Source organism: Schistocerca piceifrons, chromosome 3 (genome assembly GCF_021461385.2).
Source record: "Schistocerca piceifrons isolate TAMUIC-IGC-003096 chromosome 3, iqSchPice1.1, whole genome shotgun sequence".
Lineage (NCBI taxonomy): Eukaryota > Metazoa > Arthropoda > Insecta > Orthoptera > Acrididae > Schistocerca > Schistocerca piceifrons.
This window is the reverse complement of record NC_060140.1, coordinates 392331503-392355304: the sequence shown is the minus strand read 5'-3', so window position 1 is coordinate 392355304 and position 23802 is coordinate 392331503. Positions and strand designations below refer to the sequence as shown.

The window sequence follows — 23802 nt, the reverse complement described above, 5'->3', positions numbered from 1 at the left end:
AATAACATGCATGTACATGTCCCACATCTCTCGGATATCTATCATGTCTGTAATGATATGTGTAATTATTGATGACAACTGCAATTGCGAAGTTTCTAGTTCCATTAATACTACACGCTTTCCTTTCGCTTTAGTCTGGTGATTAATGCTTTTCTGGTGTTTCCGTTTTCAGAACTGATTCGCAGCATACTCATTCAACATCCATTCGCAACCGTCATTCATCTGTCATCAGCACGCTGTGAATCTGATGCCCCGTCAAAGTATTATCAAACGTGACACAAAATTTAAAACGTGCCCGGTTTTGCGAAATGCAGCAGGATAACCGTTTCAGAGCATATTAGATGCTGAAATTTAATTTCCTCTGTGCGTCAGCTGGCATGTATTGTCTTTATTGCAGGTTTTTGCTTAGTTTATTGTTCCTGTCGTCACTTTTGCAAATTCAATGGGCAGATATTTCCGAATTGTTTACGTTTCCTTCGCTGTCACTTCTTCGGACGACGCTACTTATTTCATTTTACTGGTGAGAGACTGTTACGACTGTCAGGATTGATTTGTTCTAAGATCACATTTCGTGCAAATTTTTCACGAATGTTCTTATAATCTGACAATGTAGTTGCACACGATATTACTTTCCTCCCACTCATTACCGCGTGCGTAGATAATATTACAAAATTACAGCGTTAACAAACATGGAGATAACTGAGATTGTAGTACTATGCGTTCAGATTCTGATACACCCAAAATGTTGAGGGTCGTACCAATGTTACCTACTGTAGCGATTGAGAAACTGGACATACTTCTCAGTGAAGAAGGGTATGCGATCACCATTTTAGAACGGCTTATGATTACTGTTTGGTATGTACATAAATATCTGAGGGATATCACTTTATCCTTGACATTTAGTCCTAATATTATGCCAACGCCACGAATGTTACATACTGTTTCAGAATAAGATGCTCGGCTAATCATATTGAGGTTGAAGCTCATTTATCTGTGTTTGCTTTAACAATAACATATGTTTCTGGGTGGGGACCGTCTTTAGCAAAACACAATTTTGTTTTTGTCGCAGACATGATTACAGCTGGTAAACAGTCACAGTGACAACTCAATACACAAAACTTGTCAATGAAGAAGATGACGAAAAAGCAAACGTTGCAGGTGTCAAACTGTAATGAAAAACAGACACTGTAAAAACGTAATACAGCAAGAATACCACACCATGTGGTAAGAAGCCATAATAATATAAAAGCCGCTGATCATGCTGCAACTGCAGTGAAAAATTTCTGGGCAAAAAACAAAATTGTGTTTTACTAAAGGCGGACCCCACCCAAAAACATATTTTAAGATGCTCGGAATTCGTCACTTACAATTTGTCCACTCTGTTCCTATCTTATTTCAGCGATCCTCATAATATCCAGTGTGTTTCGCCTACATCTACATCTACACAGATACTCCACAAGCCACCGGATGGTGCTAGGTACGCTGTACCACTTCTTGTCATGTAAGCTGGCGGCAGTAGAATCGTTCGGCAGACAGCTTCAGACACCTAGTCTTTGAATTTTCTCAACAGTTTTTCTCGAAAAGAACGTCGCCTTTCTTCCAGGGATTCCCATTTGAGTTCCCCATGCATGTCCGTAACACCTGACATGTTCGAACCAACCGGTAACGATTCTAGCAGCGCACCTTTGAACTGCTTTGATGTCTTCCTTCAATCAGATCTGGTACGGATCCCGAACTTACGAACAGTACTCAAAAATAGGTCGCACCAGCCTCCTATATGCGGTCTCCTTTACAGTTGAACAACTCTTTCCTAAAATTCTCGCCGGCCGAAGTGGCCGTGCGGTTAAAGGCGCTGCAGCCTGGAACCGCGAGACCGCTACGGTCGCAGGTTCGAATCCTGCCTCGGCCATGGATGTTTGTGATGTCATTAGGTTAGTTAGGTTTAACTAGTTCTAAGTTCTAGGGGACTAATGACCTCAGCAGTTGAGTCCCATAGTGCTCAGAACCATTTTGAACCTAAAATTCTCCCAATAAACCGTAACTGACCATTTGCTTTCCCTACCACAATTCTCACGTGCTCGATAAACCTCATATCGTTTTGCAACGATACCCCCAGATATTTAAACGACCTAACTGTGTCAACCAGGATACTAGTAATACTGTATCCGAATATTATAGGTTTGATCTTCCTACTCATCCGCATTAACTAAATTTTTTCCACATTTATAGCCAACTGAAAATTTAGTCTAAGACGTATCTTCCTACAGTTACTCAACTTCCACACCTTACCGTACACCATGGCATCATCAGCAAAAAAACCGCAGGTTGCTGCCCACTCTGTCTGCCAAACCATTTATGTATATACAGACAACAGCGGTCCTCTCACACTTCCCTGGCCGTGCGGAGTGTTCACGCGGTCTAGGACGCCATGTCACTGATGGCCCAGCCTCTCTCGGAGGAGGTTCGAGTCCTCCCTCGGGCAAGGGTGTGTGTGTGTTGTTCATAGCATAAGTTAGTTTAAGTAGTGTGTAAGTCGAGGGACCGATGACCTCAGCAGTTTGGTCCCTTAGGAATTCATACACATTTGAACATTTGAACACAACCCTGGGCCCTCCTCTGATGAACACTCGCCGCTGAGGACAACATAATGGGTTTCATTATTTAACAAGTCTTCTAGCTACTCACATTTCTGTAAACTTATTCCATGTGCTCGTGCCTTCGTTAACTGACTGCAATGGACCACCTGTCAATTGCTATCCAGAAATCCATAAATATGGAATTTTCCTGTTGCCCTTCATCCATTATTCCCAGTATATCATTTGAGAAAAGATCAAGCTGAGTTTCGCACGAGCAATGCTTTCTAAAACCATGCTGATTCATGGACATAAGCTTCTAAGTCTACAGAAAGTTTATTATATTCGAACTGAGAATAAGTTCAAAGATTCTGTAGCAAACAGAAGTTGGGGATATTGATCAATAATTTTGTTGGTCCGTTGCTTTACCCTTCTTATACGCTGGAGTCACCTGCAATATTTTGCAGTCCCTAGGGACTTTGTGCAGGGTGAAAGATTCACGATGAATGCACGTTAGATAAGGGCCCAGTGCCGTAGAGTACTCTTTGTACACTCCTGGAAATGGAAAAAAGAACACATTGACACCGGTGTGTCAGACCCACCATACTTGCTCCGGACACTGCGAGAGGGCTGTACAAGCAATGATCACACGCACGGCACAGCGGACACACCAGGAACCGCGGTGTTGGTCGTCGAATGGCGCTAGCTGCGCAGCATTTGTGCACCGCCGCCGTCAGTGTCAGCCAGTTTGCCGTGGCATACGGAGCTCCATCGCAGTCTTTAACACTGGTAGCATGCCACGACAGCGTGGACGTGAACCGTATGTGCAGTTGACGGACTTTGAGCGAGGGCGTATAGTGGGCATGCGGGAGGCCGGGTGGACGTACCGCCGAATTGCTCAACACGTGGGGCGTGAGGTCTCCACAGTACATCGATGTTGTCGCCAGTGGTCGGCGGAAGGTGCACGTGCCCGTCGACCTGGGACCGGACCGCAGCGACGCACGGATGCACGCCAAGACCGTAGGATCCTACGCAGTGCCGTAGGGGACCGCACCGCCACTTCCCAGCAAATTAGGGACACTGTTGCTCCTGGGGTATCGGCGAGGATCATTCGCAACCGTCTCCATGAAGCTGGGCTACGGTCCCGCACACCGTTAGGCCGTCTTCCGCTCACGCCCCAACATCGTGCAGCCCGCCTCCAGTGGTGTCGCGACAGGCGTGAATGGAGGGACGAATGGAGACGTGTCGTCTTCAGCGATGAGAGTCGCTTCTGCCTTGGTGCCAATGATGGTCGTATGCGTGTTTGGCGCCGTGCAGGTGAGCGCCACAATCATGACTGCATACGACCGAGGCACACAGGGCCAACACCCGGCATCATGGTGTGGGGAGCGATCTCCTACACTGGCCGTACACCACTGGTGATAGTCGAGGGGACACTGAATAGTGCACAGTACATCCAAACCGTCATCGAACCCATCGTTCTACCATTCCTAGACCGGCAAGGGAACTTGCTGTTCCAACAGGACAATGCACGTCCGCATGTATCCCGTGCCACCCAACGTGCTCTAGAAGGTGTAAGTCAACTACCCTGGCCAGCAAGATCTCCGGATCTGTCCCCCATTGAGCATGTTTGGGACTGGATGAAGCGTCGTCTCACGCGGTCTGCACGTCCAGCACGAACGCTGGTCCAACTGAGGCGCCAGGTGGAAATGGCATGGCAAGCCGTTCCACAGGACTACATCCAGCATCTCTACGATCGTCTCCATGGGAGAATAGCAGCCTGCATTGCTGCGAAAGGTGGATATACACTGTACTAGTGCCGACATTGTGCATGCTCTGTTGCCTGTGTCTATGTGCCTGTGGTTCTGTCAGTGTGTTCATGTGATGTATCTGACCCCAGGAATGTGTCAATAAAGTTTCCCCTTCCTGGGACAATGAATTCACGGTGTTCTTATTTCAATTTCCAGGAGTGTAAAATCGAACTGGGATTCCATCCGGAACTGGTGATTTATTTGCTTTAAAGTCCTCCAGTTTTTTCTCTACGCCCGATATGCTTATTAATATGCTGTCCGATAGTCAAATAACGGAATGTTTGTACGAATTTCCTGTGTGGACGATTTCTTGAACGTGAAATGTAAAACTTCGGCTTTCGTTATGCTATCTTCAGCTGCCACACCAGACTGGTCAACAAGGGACTGAATGGAAACCTTAGAACCGCTCACCGATTTTACGTAAGACCAGAATTTTTTTCGGGTTATGTGCCAGGTCTTTTGCTAAGGTGTGACGGTGGTAGTTGTATGCTTCGCGCATAGACCTTTCCACAGGCGCACGAATCTCTACTAACCTTCGTTTGTCATCATTTGGGCGTTCCCTCTTGAACCGAGAGGGCAACAGCCACTGATTCATCAGTATCCACCGAATTTCGGTACTTAACCATGGTGAGTCTGTTCCATAACACGTAATTCCTCTACACCCATTTTACTGGACGTAATTCCTCTACTCCCATTTTACTGGAACTAAGTTGGGCAAATTCACTGTCTAACTGAGATGCTAATAAACGATTATCTGCTCAGCCTAGCAAACATAATCTCCTAGTCTTCGTGACTGATTTATTAACTTTCTTGTAGTTGCTATAATGGCATTGTCGATAACGTCTGGCCTGTTCGTAGCTACAAGGTCTAAGATATTTTCGTTGTGTGTGGGTTGACAACCTAGCTGCTCAACGGGTTCAAAAGTATTTCACATGACTATCTGTGTGTACCCCCGCAATGAATCCAGAGAATCGCAGTCTATATTCGGCGGGTTAAATCGTCTGCATCTGGCATTGAATGACTCAGTTTATTTACGAGCAATTGACCATAGACTTTCTATGAATGGCTCTATAACTGTCGCAGCAGAGTCGGTTGGCCGGTAAAAACATCCAACAATTAACTTGGTTTCATCTACACCAGTTACATGTCACCAGGTGACTTCAATGTCACACTGAACTTAGATCTCAATAGAGATAATACTTTTGTCAACTGCAATGAACACTCCCACTCTTACGGCCTCCAATCTGTATTTCCTATATACGTTCAACTCTCTAAATATCTCAGACCTTTCCAACTCGCGTTTCGACCAGCTCTGGCTCCCAAGATTAGTTGGAGTGTGAGAACTTTTCTTTAGGGCAGTAAATTCGGGAACTTTATCACAAATACTTCGGCAGTTTACTGACAAAATTGTGACAGTCTAAGTGTCTTTATTCTGAACGCCATTTGACCTCCATTGCTGCATATCGTCCTGTGAGTGTTCGCCAGAGAACCAACTGCCTAGCCTAAAATCCCTCATGTGCACTACACAACTACTTGGCTACCCAAGTAGCCGCTTACTTTGTGTAGTGCATCCCTGACCTATCAAGGGGAGACATACAAATGCTCACATGATAACTCAGGTCTAGAAATCCGCAGCCAAGACCGTCACAGAGTAGACGAAGCCTTTGGTTGAGACCCTCCACTCAGCTCCAAATCACAGGACCCCAATCAACTCTGGGAATTACACTGCAAATTGTGAGCTCTGCTTGCACTGCAGGCGCGAGGCCAGCAGTTTTCACCACCTCTGCCAGCCGCTCGTACGAACTGTAGATCGCCTCAGAACCCAAGCGACAGGCGTCGTCGGTGCCGACGTGAGCCACAACATCCCGATGACTGCACCCTGCACGCTCGATAACGACAGTGAAGGCCGCCTCCATATCTCGGACTAGGCCGCGGCAAACATACGGACTACACATTGGCTTTCTTTCTAGCCCTGATCGCTATCTGCCTGAGGTGCTCCATTACGCAAATAACATTGTAGCTCCGAATAACCCTCCCCCGTGTGCCTGCTCGGACCCTGCTGAAGGGTGAATGGACGAGACCACATTGGCCCTCCGCCTCGTGCGACGCGAACGCGTTACCACCCGCCACTCACTTTGCTGTGAGGGCGGATCCGTCACGTCGGGTTCCCTAGGGGGGGTGTCTTGGAAGAAGAGCCCATGGGCAAAACAAGCAACACCTGAGGCGTCCCATACGACGTGCCAGATTCTCCGCCACCACTACACTCCGAGGCAGCAGCCTGAAGGCGAATGACGTAGCCAAAAGGACATTCAGCTGTTTGTAAACTTTGGCCAGCTCCTTCTGCGTCCGTACACAGCATGTTAACATCCTAGCTATACTATCAAGACTAACTGAAGACCTGCTGAAGTCACACCAATACCCAAAAATGGAAGTAGGAATAAACCGCTGAATTACAGGCCTTTATACTAACGGAGATTTTGGAACATATGCTGTATCCGAACATCATGAAGTACCTCGAAGAAAACGATTTATTGACACATAATCAGCACGGTTTCAGAAAATATAGTTCTTGTGAAACACAGCTACGGTACCTCTTTATACTCATGAAGTAGTAGGTGCTATGGACAGGGGATGTCAAATTTATTCCATATTTTTAGATTTCCAGAAGGCGTTCGACACTGTTCTTCACAAGCGTCTTCTAACCAAACTGCGTGCCTACGGAATATCGCCTCAGTTGTGCGACTGAATTCGTGATTTCCTGTCAGATAGACCACAGTTCTTAGTAATAGATAGAAAGTCATCGAGTAAAATAGAAGTAATATCCGGCGTTCCCCAAGGAAGTGTTATAGGCCCTCTATTGTTCCTCATCTATATCAACGACATAGGAGACAATCTGAGTAGCCGTCTTAGATTGTTTGCAGATGATGCTGATATTTATCGTCTTCTAAAGTCATCAGATGATCAAAACAACTTGCAAAATGATTTAGATAAGATATCTGTATGGTGAGAAAAGTGGCAATTGACCCTGAATAAGGAAAAGTGTGAAGTTATTCACATGAGTACTAAAAAAAATCAGCTAAATGTCGATTACGTGATAAGTCAACTAAATACTTAGGGATTACAATTACAAATAACCTAAATTGGAACGATCACATAGATAATATTGTGGGTAGAGCAAACCAAAGACTGCGATTCTTTGGCAGAAAACTTACAAGGTGCAACAGGTCTACTAAAGAGACTGCTTACACCACGCTTGTGCGCTCTATTCTGGAATATTGCTGTGCAGTGTGGGATCCGCATCAGGTGAGACCGACGGATGACATCGAAAAAGTACAAAGAAGGGAAACTCGTTTTGTATTATCGCGAAATAGGGGAGATAGTGTCACAAACATGATACGTGAATTGGAGTGCCAATCATTAAAACAAAGGCGTTTTTCGTTGCGACGAGACCTTCTCACGAAATTTCAATCACCAGTTTTCTCCTCTGATTGCGAAAACATTCTGTTGGCACCCACCTACATAATGAGAAATGATCATCACGATAAAATAAGAGAGATCAGGGCTAGCACAGAAAAATTTAAGTGCTCTTTTTTCCGCGTGCCGTTAGAGAGTGGAACGGTAGAGAGACTGCTTGAAGGTGGTTCATTGAACCCTCTGCCAGTCAATTTATTGTGAACAGCAGAGTTATCACGTAGATGTAGAATTATAAAATCAGACAGTTCTTGTTACGCAATTGCTACCCCATGATCTGTCACCAATAGACGCAGACGCTTTAAGGAACTACGTATTCAGTGAGAAACTGTTGCACTTCAGAGTGAATGAATTTACACTGCACTCTTCAGATCCTCCAACTTCCTTTTCGGAATTCATGTTCCTGTTCTTAAGGACTAGTGTCTCTTTTTACAAAAATCTTTTCGACAAATTTTGTATCAACAATCTCACAAAGCAAATTTAAATGAGAAAGTTCCCTGTGCACAGCCCAATAACTTCTAGAAAATCTAAGTCACTTTCTCTGATATATAATACATCGGACATATCGAATATATCGATTTTTAACCTCTTATATATTTTCATCAACTATATCACTTCGACAAGTTTTCGAAAAGTGTATACAAAATGTAATGGTTATAATTGCAGATATTTTTATACATCTACACACATCAACGTGTTGATTGTTTTTCCTCTGCATCAAACAGTCTTCTTGCAAACACGTCATATAATTTACTAATCTGATGTTTTCCACACAGTCATAACTGCACTTTCAAGTGGACTACGCCTTCAGCGTTGATTAACCGTTGTTCACACTTCAGTACCCGACGTTTTATCCAGGGTAAAATAAGCATTATTGGCCTGCTATTGCCACATGTACTTGGAGATACTAACTAACTTTGAAAACATACTACTCCTAACAGCTGTAGTTATTAGTCTGCAAATGACGTAAATACTGATGTAATGTTGTTTAGTACAATGTCCTCAGTCACCAAGAAAAATATCTACACTTATGCAAGTTACATCCTATATATTGACAGTGTCATGAATGTACATCGTCACTAGTTAAATGATGGGGAACGTCGGATGTACATGTAAATATCAGCCAAAACGACTGAATGAAGGCAAGCAGTTGAAAGGTCGAAAATTCGTCCCAGGAACATGTGTGGCAGTGACTGTTCCACCGTGTGCAACGCCACAGGCTGCAATATGTATCCTATGAGAACACAGATCACAATCATATTGTTGGCCACACTATTTCACAGCATTATATTCTTCGTCGATTGTTTCAAATGAGGTACCGCAGTATTTGAGCCATAGATATATCTGAACCAAATCTACTGTATCGCCAGTTATGTTTGTAATGACAGCGGAAATTTATGTGTTATCGTTTAAGCAATAAACATCCGAATATACGCACGAGCACTAGCTTGGAACGGACGAGGCTAAGGAAAAGAACAAGCCCCGTCTAGTACACAGCCATTGCAGCTTCGGCGAAACTGGAGTATCAGGTTTGTGATATGAACATCACTCCTACAAGTAATAGAGACGAACAGATTTAGAAAATGATTTACGTTTGCCGCTGTATCATATCGACGTTGGTAACAAGATTGCCATTCCTAGCATCAAACCTGCACTACAAAAATCCACATTAAGCATCAGTGGACGGTACTACGCTACGTGAGTAATTGAAGACATAAATTGCTGAAAAATGCTTTTGTACCATATTCATAACAGTCATAGTTTGTGATTTTTTTTATCGTGAATCTTTTTTTCAATTAGTCTCTTGATCACAGGCAATCACCACGTACGAAATGTTAACCTAGGTTCTATACTTAGAAGGCTAAAGAGAGCTATTACATTCTAATGTCACAGCCGACGAGACATTTTGTGGCTCACTATGGCTCTGCGTTGCATATTCCACTTGTTAAATATTTCTGAAACATAAATAGTACTACGACGACCTCCTTGTATCAGTCCCACATTGCGACAACTGATGTAAATACTGATGAGGGATGTGTAATGGAGTGTAATGGAGGTAGAAATAAATTTGCATTCTCTGAAGAGTGCGCTGTCTCTCAAAGCGCGAACACAGACTCACAAAAATAGCCAGACCGATCACTGGTACTAGTGTAGCGTTCCCATGCTGAAGCAGCCATTCGCAGGACAACGCTGTGTTTGCACTTAGGAGACCATAGGGCAATCGTTTTCTTGTATATTTTTTACATTTATGGTACATGATGTTCAGAACGCAAATGTCAATATGTCAAAGAAGTTTAATGCGACTTTAAAAAAAATTCACGAGAAAATCGACTTTGAAGGATTCCGATCTACGTTAATACACTACAGCAAAGTCATCTTTCCGATGAGCCGTTTGATTATGTGGTAAAACGTTGAACTATAACGAACCCACTATGCTGATCCATGGTAAAATTTTAAGACTATGTGCATGTTCCATGAACATTACTATGACGCGAAAACACGGAATGGGGAAGAAACATGAACTTGCGATGTTATTTTTTAATTTAAACAATCTTTTACAAAAGGGCTGTAATTAAGAGATAATATTTTCAATGGAAATTGGAATCTTGCGTACAATTTGTAGTAGGTCCATGAACCATGGACCTTGCAGTTGGTGGGGAGGCTTGCGTGCCTCAGCGATACAGATAGCCGTACCGCAGATATCTGTTGAGAGGCCAGACAAACGTTTGGTTCCTGAAGAGGGGCAGCAGCCTTTCCAGTAGTTGCAGGGCCAACAGTCTGGATGATTGACTGATCTGACCCTGTAACACTAACCAAAACGGCGTTGCTGAGCTGGTACTGCGAACGGCTGAAAGCAAGGGGAAACTACAGCCGTAATTTTTCCCGAACGCATGCAGCTTTACTGTGTGGTTAAATGATGATGGCGTCCTCTTGGATAAGATATTCCGGAGGTAAAATAGTCCCCCATTCGGATCTTCGGGCGGGGACTACTCAGGAGGACGTTGTTATCAGGAGAAAGAAAACTGGCGTTCTGCGGATCGGAGAGTGGAATGTCAGATCCCTTAATCGGGCAGGTAGGTTAGAAAATTTAAAAAGGGAAATGGATAAGTTAAAGTTAGATATAGTAGGAATTAGTGAAGTTCGAAGGCAGGAGGAACAAGACTTCTGGTCAGGTGTCTACATGGTTATAAACACAAAATCAAATAGGGGTAGTGCAAGAGTAGTTTTAATCATGAATAGTAAAATAGAAATGCGGGTAAGCTACTACAAACAGCATAGTGAACGCATTATTGTGGCCAAGATACATACGAAGCCCACGCCTACCACAGTAGTACAAGTTTATATGCCAACAAGCTCCGCAGATGATGAAGAGATTGATGACATGGATGATGAGGTAAAAGAAATTATTCAGATAGTGAAGGCAGACGAAACTTTATTGTCATGGGTGACTGGAACTCGATAATAGGAAAAGGAAGAGAAGGAAACGTAGGAGGTGAATATGGAATGGGATTAAGGAATGAAAGAGGAAGCCACCTAGTAGAATTTTGCACAGAGCATAACTTAATCAAAGCTAACACTTGGTTCAAGATACATAAAATAAGGTTGTATACATGGAAGAAGCCTGGAGATACTGGAAGATCTCAGATAGATTATATAATGGTAAGACAGAGATTTAGGAACCAGGTTTAAAATTGTAAGACAATTCCTGGGGGAGATGTGGACTCAGACCAGAATCTATTCGTTATGAACTGTAGATTAAAACTGAAGAAACTACAAAAATCTGGGAATTTGAGGAGATAGGACCTGGATAAACTGAAAGAACCAGAGGTAGTAGAGAACTTCAGTGAAAGCATTAGGGAACAATTGAGAAGAATGGGGGGAAAAATACAGTAGAAGAAGAATGGGTAGCTTTGAGAGATGAAATAGTGAAGGTAGCAGTGATAAAAAGACTAGGGCTAATAGAAATCCTTGGGTAACAGAAGAGATATTGAATTTAATTCATGAAAAGAGAACATATAAAAATGCAGTAAATTAAGCACGCAAAAAGGAATACAAACGTCTAAAGAATGAAATCGCCAGAAAGGGCAAAATTGCTAAGCAGGGATGGCTAGAGGACAAATCTAAGGATGTGGAGGAGCATATCAATAGGGGTAAGATAGATACTGCCTACAGAAAAATTAAAGAGACCTTTGGAGGAAAGAGAACCACATGCATGAATATCAAGAGCTCAGATGGAAATCCAGTTCTAAGCAAAGAAGGGAAAGCAGAAAGGTTGAAGGAATATATAGAGGGTCAATACAAGGGCGATGTTCTTGAGGACAATATTATAGAAATGGAAGAGAATGTAGATGAAAGTTAAATAGGACACATGATACTGCATGAAGAGTCTGACAGAACACTGAAAGGCCTAGGGCGAAACAAGGCCCCAGCAGTAGACAACATTCCATTAGAACTACTGACAGCCTTGGGAGAGCAAGGCCTAACAAAACTCTACCATCTAGTGAGCTAGATGTACGAGAAAGGCGAAATACCCTCAGACTTCAAGAATAATATAATAATTCCAATCCCAAAGAAAGCAGATGTTGACAGATGTGAAAATTACCGAACTATCAGTTTAATAAGTCACAGCTGCAAAATACTAACGCGAATTCTTTACAGACGAATGGAAAAGCTGGTAGAAGCCGACCTCGGGGAAGATCACTTTGGATTCCGCAGAAATGTTGGAACACGTGAGGCAATACTGACCCTACGACTTATCATAGAAAATAGATTAAGGAAAGGCAAACCTACGTTTCTAGCATTAGTAGACTTTGAGAAAGCTTTTGACAATGTTGACTGGAATACTCTCTTTCATATTCTGGAGGTGGCAGGGGTAAAATACAGGGAGCGAAAGGATGTTTACAATATGTAAAGAAACCAGATGGCAGTTATAAAGGTCAAGGGGCATGAAAGGGAGGCAGTGGTTAGGAAGGGAGTGAGGCCGGTTTGTAGCCTATCGCCGATGTTATGCAATCTGTATATTGAGTATGTAGTAAAGGAAACAAAAGAAAAATACGGAGTAGGATTTAAATTCCAAGGAGAAGAAATAAAAACATTGAGGTTCGTCGATGACATTGTAATTCTGTCAGAGACAGCAAAGGACTTGGAAGAGTAGTTGAACGGAATGGACAGTGCCTTAAAAGGAGGATATAAGATGAACATCAACAGAAGCAAAACGAGGATAATGGGATGTAGTCGGATTAAGTCGGGTGATGCTGCGGCCATTAGATTAGGAAATAAGAGGCTTAAAGTAGTAAATGAGTTTTGCTATTTGGGGAGCAAAATAACTGATGATGGTCGAAGTAGAGAGGATATAAAATGTAGACTGGCAATGGCAAGGAAAGCGTTACTGAAGAAGAGAAATTTGTTAACATCGAGTATAGATTTAAGTGTCAGGAAGTTCTTTCTGAAAGTATTTGTATCGAGTGTAGCCATATATGGAAGTAAGACATGGACGATAAATAGTTTAGAGAAGAAGAGAATAGAAGCTTTCGAAATGTGGTGCTACAGAAGAATGCTGAAGATTAGATGGCTAGATCACATAACTAATGAGGAGGTATTGAACACAATTGGAGAGAAGAGAAATTTGTGGCATATTTGACTAGAAGAAGGGATCGGTTGGTAGGGCATATTCTGAGGCATCAAGGGATCACCAGTTTAGTATTAGAGGGCAGCGTGGAGGGTAAAATTCGTAGACGGAGACCGAGAGATGAATACACTAAACACATCCAGAAGGATGAAGGTTGCAGTAGGTACTGGGAGATCAAGAAGCTTGCACAGGATAGAGTAGCATGGAGAGCTGCATCAAACCAGTCTCTGGACTGAAGACCGCAACAACAACAATGTAATTAAAAGTAATAAAACTTACATTATTCATAAAAATTACAATGAGATTTCTGCTAATCTGCATATATTAGATGAACTTCATGTTTCTGTGACGTCGGTATCCAAATTGAAAGGAAAGTACGAAAAATATAATGACGCAGACAAGACTCGAACAGTGATTACCAGTCGACAGCCAATGATTTCTTTCCGTCTTTATGCACATTCTAACGCAGAAAAGAAAAAATCGACAAACGCGAAGAAATCTTTGGTATGGGACCGACTTTTGTAGATATGATGTTCATGTACAGACAGAGATGTGATTACACTCAAGAAAAATAGATGATTTATTGAAGAAAATGAGCCCCACAAATTCAGCAAGTCAATAACGCGTTGGTCCACCTCTGGCCCTATGCAAACAATTATTCAGCTTGGAATTAATTGATGGAGTTGTTGGATGTCCTCCTGGCGTATATCGAGCCAGATTCTGCCCGGCGCATGAGATCGACAAAATCCCGAGACGGTTTGAAGGCCCTGGCCGCAGTGCTACAAACGTACTGTAATGGTAACAGATCCCGCAATTGTGGTGCCCAAGGTATGGTTTATGTAGCATGAAGGCAAGCAGTAAAAACTCTCCTTCTGTGCGGAGGAGCATTATCTTGCTGAAATGCAAGCTCATGTTCTTTGCCATGAAGGGAAACAAAACGGAGCGTAAAATATCATCGACGTACCGCTGTGCTTTTAGGGTGCCGAGGATGACAACCAGGGGGTCCTGCTATGAAATGGAATGGTAGCCCAGACTATCACTCCTGATAGTCGGGCTGGACAGATGGCGACAGTCAGGTTAGTACTCCACCACTGTCCTGGGTGTTTCCAGAGACGTCTTCGGCCTGGGAGCTCGCTGATTGGAGTAGAATGGTTCACAGCCACGAGCCCCGCTTCAAACTGTAATCCGACGACCAGCGACGATGTATTGGGAGACGTCGCAGACAATGGCGGGATACCAACCTGACTGTTGCCCACCATAAGGCCTGACAACCAGGAGTAATGGTCTGGGGTGTCACTTCTTTCCGTAGCACGACCCCTTTGGTTGTCATCCGCGGCACCCTTACATCACTGCGGTACGTCGACGATATTCGATACACTGTTCTGTGGTCCTTCATGACAAGCCACCACAGGTTTACATTTCAGCAAGATAATACCCACACCCACACGAGGAGAGTTTCTATTACTTGTCTTAGTGCTTTCTAAAGGTAGCCGGATCTCTTCCAATTGAGAAAGTTTGGAGCATTTTGGATAGGATTCTCCAGACCACTGCTTCCCTTTCATGCCCCTCGACTCTTATAACTGCCATCTAGTTTCTGTACAAAATGAAAATAGCCATTCGCTTCCTGTATTTTACCCCTACCACCTTCAGAATTTGAAAGAGAGTATTCCAGTCAACATTGCCAAAAGCTCTCTCTAAGTCTACAAGTCTTTCTAGCTACGTTTCTGAATCTCTTTATTCATTAGGCAAAACAGGAATTGTTATGACAGTCTATGGTGCATCATTACTCCTGTGAGGTAAATCATAAAAGTAGAATGATAACAAGCGTTAATAGTCAACAAACACAAAAGGATAAATTGCACACATTCAGTCATACAATTTTGTTACGTTGGCCAGTTTCAAATTCAAGTAGAGTGCATTTTACATACTCAAGTACATACCTATTGCACTTGATTATTATGTTTGTCAGTACTGAAATAGTAGCAGTAGCAGTGGTATTAACGTCACACTGTGAACATCCTACTCATGTGCAAGTAATATTCGCAATGATTTTAATATTTATTAATGTTCTCACTGTAAACCTCAAGGGTATAGCGTGTGGAGCAGAATGAATTTACCAGACGAGGAAAGTATGACATTCGCTTCTGCTGTGGTGTTCTTGATATTTGTTCGGTTGTTGCATAATCCACTGAAAACACACTTATTAAGTTCTTCAATATTTTCGGTGTGTTCAGTGGAAGCTAAATTACGTAAATACTTTTCAGAAGAATGTTTCATTATTTAAAATATATGTTTCCGCCACATAGCCTTTTCTATTTAGATAATTTTCGCCCTTTCATTACAGAGTTCGCACTTGAGTAATCCTAGTTTATAGTGGAAGCTCTTCTCATTTCCACGATGGTATCTTTTCGTGTTACAACGTTATATGAACCTAGGAGGAGGAATGTCCCACATACTATCAGCCTGTGAATCATCGTGTATGTGCGTTTTCACAGCTAAACTGGTAATGTTGTTGACTTGAACAGCCAGAAATTTATCTAAATAGTTATCGATTACTCGACAGGAAATATTCCCCCGCATGTAAACTAAAAGGAAGATCTATCAGAGGGACACAATGATACATTTTCTGAAAAAAGGAAAGGCCATCTACATTAAAAGAGAGGAGTGAGACAAACAGATATCCAATATAGGGTACATGTTAAATCCATGAGAAAAGTTCGTTCCGAAGTAAGCTGCCTGCCATATTAAACACTCCTATTTCCAGAGCCTATAATGGCGTTATCTGTTTCCCCCTACGATATTACTGTCTGAAAACGTTTAGATTTACTGCTATCCACCAAGTTTAAGATGCATTTACTGGTCTATTTTGGGATGAAGCGCCATTCGGGTGTAATGTATTGAATCACCTACCTTGTTCTATAAGAAATCTGTATATTTCTTTTTCTATTACGAGGCTAACTAGATCTTCTTTTAGCAGTACTCACCCTCCACGAACATCCAGAAGAAGTTGGTGAGATGGAAATAGTGGAGCAGCAAGATGAGCGCGACGCATGATGTGGCACCAGTCTGCACAGCGATCTGAGAAGAACCGAAATATTAGTTATCGTTGTGTTGTTTGTTATGATAATATGTCAAGCTGACACGTTTATGAGGAATGGTACCAGTATGGCGATGGAAGAACTCACAGCAGCTATGGTTTGCTACCGCCAAAAAATAAATTTAATACAACATAAACTCGTTTTTACTTTTTCTAATTTTGATTTGGCTCGACAAAGGTGACACAAGGCGAAATATGCCTGACATTCGAAAGCCGATTGTTCGACGATTACTAGTTGGAACAGCAGCACCAACCAAGAACTGCAGCATTAGATCTATGGAGGGATATACTGCTCACGTGACTCGTGGCAACAGACTGGACAAGATTAAATGTGCGAGAAAACAAACCATTGAAGCCGGCGACATGCTGTTGATGAAAACATCTATCTAACGAAAATATTGGCTATCTGAATATGGGCATGGTAGCCCGAAACCGGTTATGGCACTAAAATAAACTTTAAAAGTTATTTGTGGCTGGTTGCGCCATTCACCAGCTATCATTAAGGGCCGCGGATTTCACAAGATCCCACTTGGATAAAATAACCAATATTCATTTCTTGCCTAATATTCGAGAGGCTAGTTCTGTTAATCCTATACAACACAGAATTAGATGTCGGATAACGTGTTTCTACAACCACTGTCAGATGTGATCTTAACAGAGTATCTGTAGAGCTTCAAAACTCTGTAGAAGTCGAATCAGCATCAAAGTGTACTCATAAGTGAGACATTTCTTCTAGGCGATGCAACACTGGTCGAAAATTATATTAGGCCGCACGGAGTGGCCGTGCTGTTTAAGGCGCCTTGTCACGGATTTCGCGGCCCCTCCCGCCGGAGGTTCGAGTCCTCCCTCGGTCATGTGTGTGTGTGTTGTTCTTAGCATAAGTTAGTTTAAGTAGTATGTAAGTCTAGGGACCGATGACCTCATCAGATTTGTCCCTTAGGAATCCACACACATTTGAACATTTTTGATAATATTAGAATAACATACCAGAAGAATTAATCTTTAACTTGACAGTAAACGTCTTTGTTTCAATACACCATACATACAGTCTTAGACGTAAAACCTGGCCACTGGCCTACGACTGTTGGGACTAATTCTGAGATGTTGGGTTTAGGTGGTCGATAAGGCTGTGCACCCCTCAGAATTCTGTCCAGCCAAGTCCCAAAATCAAAAGGGTGACTATTAGTGCATTTTGTGTGAATGTCATCAGTTCACTCATTAAGCATTCCCTCACAAGATTGTTACTTGCCACGAGTTATGATACCTTCATACTAGCTTCTTAAAAATGTATTAATGGCTGATCCCTAAGAAAAGACACCCACTCTAGCAACTGGCAGTTTGAACATAAATTTTTGCATCTGCTCGCTCCATAGGGGAAGTGTCCATCGCATCTGGTATCTTTTGCAACACCTGAGACACCTTACAGTTGCAATATAAGTAAAACGACCAACAAAACTGCATCACGTGTTGCAAGTACACTATAACGTATTCTGATGAATTCATAAAAACGTCATCCGCAGTTTGCTTGGGAAGCCATCCCTCACACACTTTTAACTCTAACCTTAAGTCATCAAAAATTTATCTTTGCGTATCCTTACCGAGAAACCGGCAGGAAAATTGCTTTCCGGATGAAAATGCACATCAAACTTGGTATGACGATGTCTTTAACTAAGTACCAGTAGGTTTCTACAGGCATGGAATCGGTTAACTACTTCAACATTGTCAGAATGTTTTAGATAATGTGAGAGAATGTATCGTTTATGATTAATTCCACTTTTAAGTGTACTTCTGTGCTCAATATACCAATAGGAAAACACTATTAATACATACAATGTAATAATACAAATGAAATTCAATTTAAGACGATAACTTCACAACAGAAAACTATTTCTATAAAATATAAAGCATATGTAATATGATAATGCCTAAATGGCATGGATTAATAAGATATTAGTCAAGCTGAACTTCAAAAGTGTCTGTGTTTACTTTATGTCTTGTGTCATATTCAAGTAGTGTGGGGAAGTGACATTTTATAACTAAAAAATACACAAAAACCAGTCATTATGTCAGCAGATGTGGTAAGAGGCGTTATCAGTCGTGCAGTATGAGATACTGTATAGAGCAAAAAATAAATGTTCAAATGTGTGTGAAATCTTATGGGACTTAACTGCTAAGGTCATGAAATTTCCGGCTGTTGTCATCTTCCCAAATATTTGAGCTGATACTTATCACTCCAGTAGCTCCTAAACGGACATCACAAGGCTGAATGGGTCACCTGCCAGCCTTCCCAGCAAATAAAAACGCCTGACAGCACCGGTAACTGAAATGAATCCTCCTAACAGTAGTCAGTCAGGCTCGTCGCTCAGCTATGCAGGACGCCAGTTATAATCTGGTCACATTAATACATTTATCGATTAATAAACCACAGTTTCTCACAAGTTTTTTGTTTTTATTTTTGTAAGAGATTGTGCTACATTTTCTCAAACTCTGCTCTTTCCACGAAACCTCTACGATTCCCCCCTCCAGTGTCTTCAGCTGTAATCCAGTATACGTTCTTGGTTGTATCAATATTCGTAAACAATGCTCGGATAGGTTCCCACTCTTAAAAATCGTCACCTGGGCGGTTAGTGTAGCGCCCACATTGGTACAGTAACGAGTACAATTACAATATGTTGTTGTTTTTGTTGTGGTCTTCAGTCCGAAGACCTGTTTGATCCTACTCTGTCCTGTGCAAGCCTATACATCTCCGAATAGCTACTGCAACCCTCATCCTTCCGTATCTGCTTATTGTATTCATCTCTTGGTCTTCCCCTACGATTTTTACTCGCCACACTTAGCCGGCCGGTGTGGCCGATCGCTTCTAGGCGCTTCAGTCTGGAACCGTGCGACCGCTACGGTCGCAGGTTCGAATCCTGCCTCGGGCATGGATGTGTGCGATGTCCTTAGATTAGTTAGGTTTAAGTAGTTCTAAGTTTTAGGGGACTGTTGACCTCAGATGTTAAGTCCCATAGCGCTCAGAGCCATTTGAACCATTTGAACCCCCCACACTTACCTCCTTCCATCCTTTGATGTCTAAGAATGTGCCATACCAACCGATCCCTTCTCTTAGGCTGTGACACAAACTTCTTTCATCTCCTCATTGATTACGTGATCCACCCATCCAATCGTCACCATTCTTCTGGAGCACAACATTTCAAACTCTTCTCTTATCGTCCATGTTTCAGTTCCATACACCGTTACTCTCCATACAAAAACTTTCAGACAAGACTTCCTAACACCTAAATTTATATTCGATACTGCCAAACTTTCTTCTTCAGAAACGCTTTCCTTGCCATTGTCAGTCTACTTTTTATTTCCTCGCTACTTCAGCCATCATCATCTACTTTGCTGCCCAAATAGCAAAACCCTTCTGTTACTTCAAGTGTCTCGTTTCCTAATCTGATTCCCTCAGCATCACCTGATTTAATTCGACTATATCCGACTATACTGTATTACTTTTGTTGATGTCCGTCTGACATTCTCCTTTCAAGACACTGCGCACTCCGTTAAACTGCTCCTCCAAGTCTTTTGCTGTCTCTGACGGAATTAGAATGTCATCAGCAAAGCTCAAAGTTTTTACTTCTTCTCCCTGAACTTTAATTTCTACTCCAAACTTTACTTTGGTTGCCTTTACTGCTTGATCAGTGCACAGATTGAATAACATCTAGGATAGGCTACAACTCTGTTTCATTCCCTTGTCAATCTCTATTTCCCTTTCATACCTTATAATATAAGAAATAACATAAAAAAGAATATTAACGTAGGTGCGATGGTCTTTGAAAATCATGCCCCTATCGCGGCGAATAAAAATGAGCCATGTGCAGGGTCCGGTTCGCACCTGTTTGCCCGCGGGACGGATTGCGCTGTAATTAGGGCGGCGAGGTGGCCATTCGCAGCGCCCCGGGTAAACCAATTAGGGCGACGCCGGCGCCGACCAGATTACGTCTCCGGTCGCCCCTGACAAATGGCTGTGTGCTCGAATCCCGAAACCGGCCGCAGACAAAACGACAGCACTGCAGAGGACAAAAAAAACTAAAAATACCACGGGGTCACACGCGCATGCGGACGCCATTGCAGGAGGCCGGCGCTCTGTGCGTGGCAAATTGATTGCTGCAGACTGAAAATCTCATCATTTCGCACGAAGCGGGTTATTTATAACAGCTTTTGCCTGCCGCGCTGCTCGATTTAGATTAGTCAGATCCATTAGTTTTAAATGATTAAAACTGAATTATGTAGTAGCGGAAGAGGTATTCTGCGAAGGCTGAAAACGTTAACTCTGTTCAGCGCTGCAGCGCGATATCGAAATTGTTCGTCCGCTACGTCTAGATTGACAATGTTACATTTCATATGTACAGCTAAATAAGGAAGTTTATTTAGGGCATAAATTCATCAACATTCCTGTCGACTTCCATTGCCTTAAGAGCGTAACACTGCCTCACATAGGAATATGCCCTGTTTACGCAGTTAAGAGCACCTCCTTGACGTGACATCTATAGCATGTAGAAGAGAGCTGGCCAAAATGGCCAACATAATGTATTCCCATTTTTACCTGATTATTAGTAGGAAGATATGCAAAGAAACCAGGATGATAATCTACAACTACTAAAGTATACTATACAGTGAGGTAACAAAAGTCATGGGATAGTGATATATACATATACAGATGGCGATAGAATCAATCGTATACACAAGCGCAAAAGGGCACTGCGTATGTGGATCTGTCATTTGTGCTCAGGTGATTCATGTGAAAAGGTTTGCGACGTGGTTATGCCCGCATGACGAGAATTAACAGTCTTTGAACGCGGAATGGTAATTGGAGCTAAACGCGTGGGACATTCATTTCGGAAATCGTTAGGGAATTCGGCATTCAGGCACCCACAGTGTCATGAGTGTGTCGAGAATGCCAGATCTCATGCATTATCTCTCACTACGGACAACGCAGTGGTCGAAGGCCTTCACTTAACTACAGAGGGCAGCAGCGTTTGCGTGAAGTTGCCAGTGCTAACAGACGAGCAACATTGCGTGAAACAGCCGCGGAAATCGGTGTCGCACGTATGACGAACGTATCCGTTTGGACAGAGGGGCGAAATTTGGAGTTGAAGGGCTATGACAGCAGTCAGCCGATGCGACAGGTTTTGCTAACACACGACATGGCCCGCAGTGCCTCTCCTGGGCTCGTAACCATGTCGGTTGGGCCCTACACGACCGGAAACCGTTGCCTGGTCATATGAGTCCCGATTTTAGTTGGTGAGAGCTGATGGTGCAGTTTCGAGTGGCGCGCAGACCATACAAAGCCATGCACCACGTTGTCAACAAGGCACTGTACGAGCTGGTGGTGGCTCCATAATGGTGTGTACTGTGTTTACATGGAATGGACTGCATCCTCTGGTCCAACTGAACCGATCATTGAGTGCAAATGGTTATGTTCGGCTACTTGGAGGCCATTTGTAGCCTTTCTTGGACTTCATGTTACCAAACAACTAAGTAATTTTTATGGATGACAATGCGCCATGTCACCGGAACGCAAGTGTTAGCGATTCGTTTGAAGAACAGTCTGGAGAATTTGAGCAAAAGTTTTGGCCATCTAGATTGCCCGACATGAATTTCGTTGAGCATTTATGAGGCATAATCGAGAGATCAATTCGCGCAGAAATCCCTGCAATACCCTGCAACACACTGACGCAATTATGAATGCCTATAGAGGCAGCTTGGCTCAATTATTTCTGCAGGGGTCTTCCATCGATTTGATGAGTCCATGCCATATCTAGATGCTACAGTACGCGGCGGAAATTTAGGTCCGACACGATATTACGAGGCATCCAATCACTTTTGTCGCCTCACTGTAGAATAGTTTAAGCTCTTTAGGATCACGCTATTTTGTCTATAACTGTTATTTTGAGCCTGCGGCTATGTATAGAATATGGGTTGACTCCTACACAGAAGATTACAGCAACCAGCCACATTTTACAATGCTGTTTATTTATTTAAACAGCGTCGTTACCGGTTCCGAACCGCCAAGTTCATCTTCAGACGGCTAGTTCACGTTTTACATTAGATTTCGCCTTTTGTTTCCCCATCTGACGAAATTTGCTTCGGGTGGTGATGGCCTACAACCAAAACAAGACGTGAGACAACGTCTTTTTAACTGCAGGAGTACAGTCTACACTTGCAACTTGGAAATTGCCTCTCCAGCCTTCAATCCTCCTACATCTTACAAAACACAGAGAACATTACTGAAAAAGAACAGCAGAAAGTATTCTGTAGGCATAAGAAAAAAACTAGATATTTTGAAAATGAAGAATGCGAACCTCCCCTCCAAAACTCATATGATAGCTTACATCAGTTTCATGAAAGAACTATTAACTCAACTAACATCAGTTTTTCAAACAATGAACTTACTCTCATAAACAAAGGTCTAAAGCATAACGTAGAGCCAAGAATTAATGCCAATAACTTGAAGAGCCTTACTGCATCTACTAAACGTGCATGTGATGCTGCTAAATTAAATTCCACGGAAGTCAATGTTCTGGCCTTCAATGCCAATAACATAATAACAATACACCTCAAAAACAACAGTTCACGCAGAAACAGTGATCTAAACGTTCCAAACGTTCCAAACTATCTAAGAATAAAGCTTCAATAATGAAAGCTAATATAAGTAATTGCGCAGTGATAATGTGTGAAAAAGATTATGTTGACAAACCCATGCTATTCTTCAATATTAACAACATAACTGAAGTAGATTCCGATCCTACTTCTAAATTTCAGACAAAAATTAGGAAAACACTTAAGAATTGTAACTTTCTGATAACTAATTGAGACGTGCGTGACTGCATTTCCATTAACCCTACTGCACCTCGGCTCCGGTCACCGCCTGAGACCCACAAGAATAACTGTCCTATCAGACCAATCATGAACTTTAGGAACTGTTCTTCATGTAGGGTAAATAAAAACTGCTTGATCTGCTTAATACCTATCATACATTTAAAAAAAGTTCTCAGCTAACAACACATACGAACTTATTGTCAAAATTATAGATGTTTACATTCCACCAACAGACACATTTACATCACTTGACATTGTAAACTTTTATACTAACGCCCCTATAGAGGATACCATAAACGTACTCAGAAACGATCTACTGAAACATAAGAAACTAACCGTGGCAGAGATCTGTGAGCT

The 23802-nt window shown here is 42.5% G+C and overlaps 1 protein-coding gene across 1 annotated transcript in view; it reads right to left on the bottom strand.

Moving 5' to 3' along the window:
* The window catches only part of LOC124788686 (diuretic hormone receptor-like), a 202432-nt gene that overhangs the window by 91243 nt on the left and 87387 nt on the right, over positions 1 to 23802 (bottom strand). The window contains exon 5 of the mRNA XM_047255968.1: positions 16469 to 16562. Coding sequence (XP_047111924.1) covers positions 16469 to 16562 — 94 coding nt within the window. The remainder of the gene's footprint in view (positions 1 to 16468; positions 16563 to 23802) is intronic.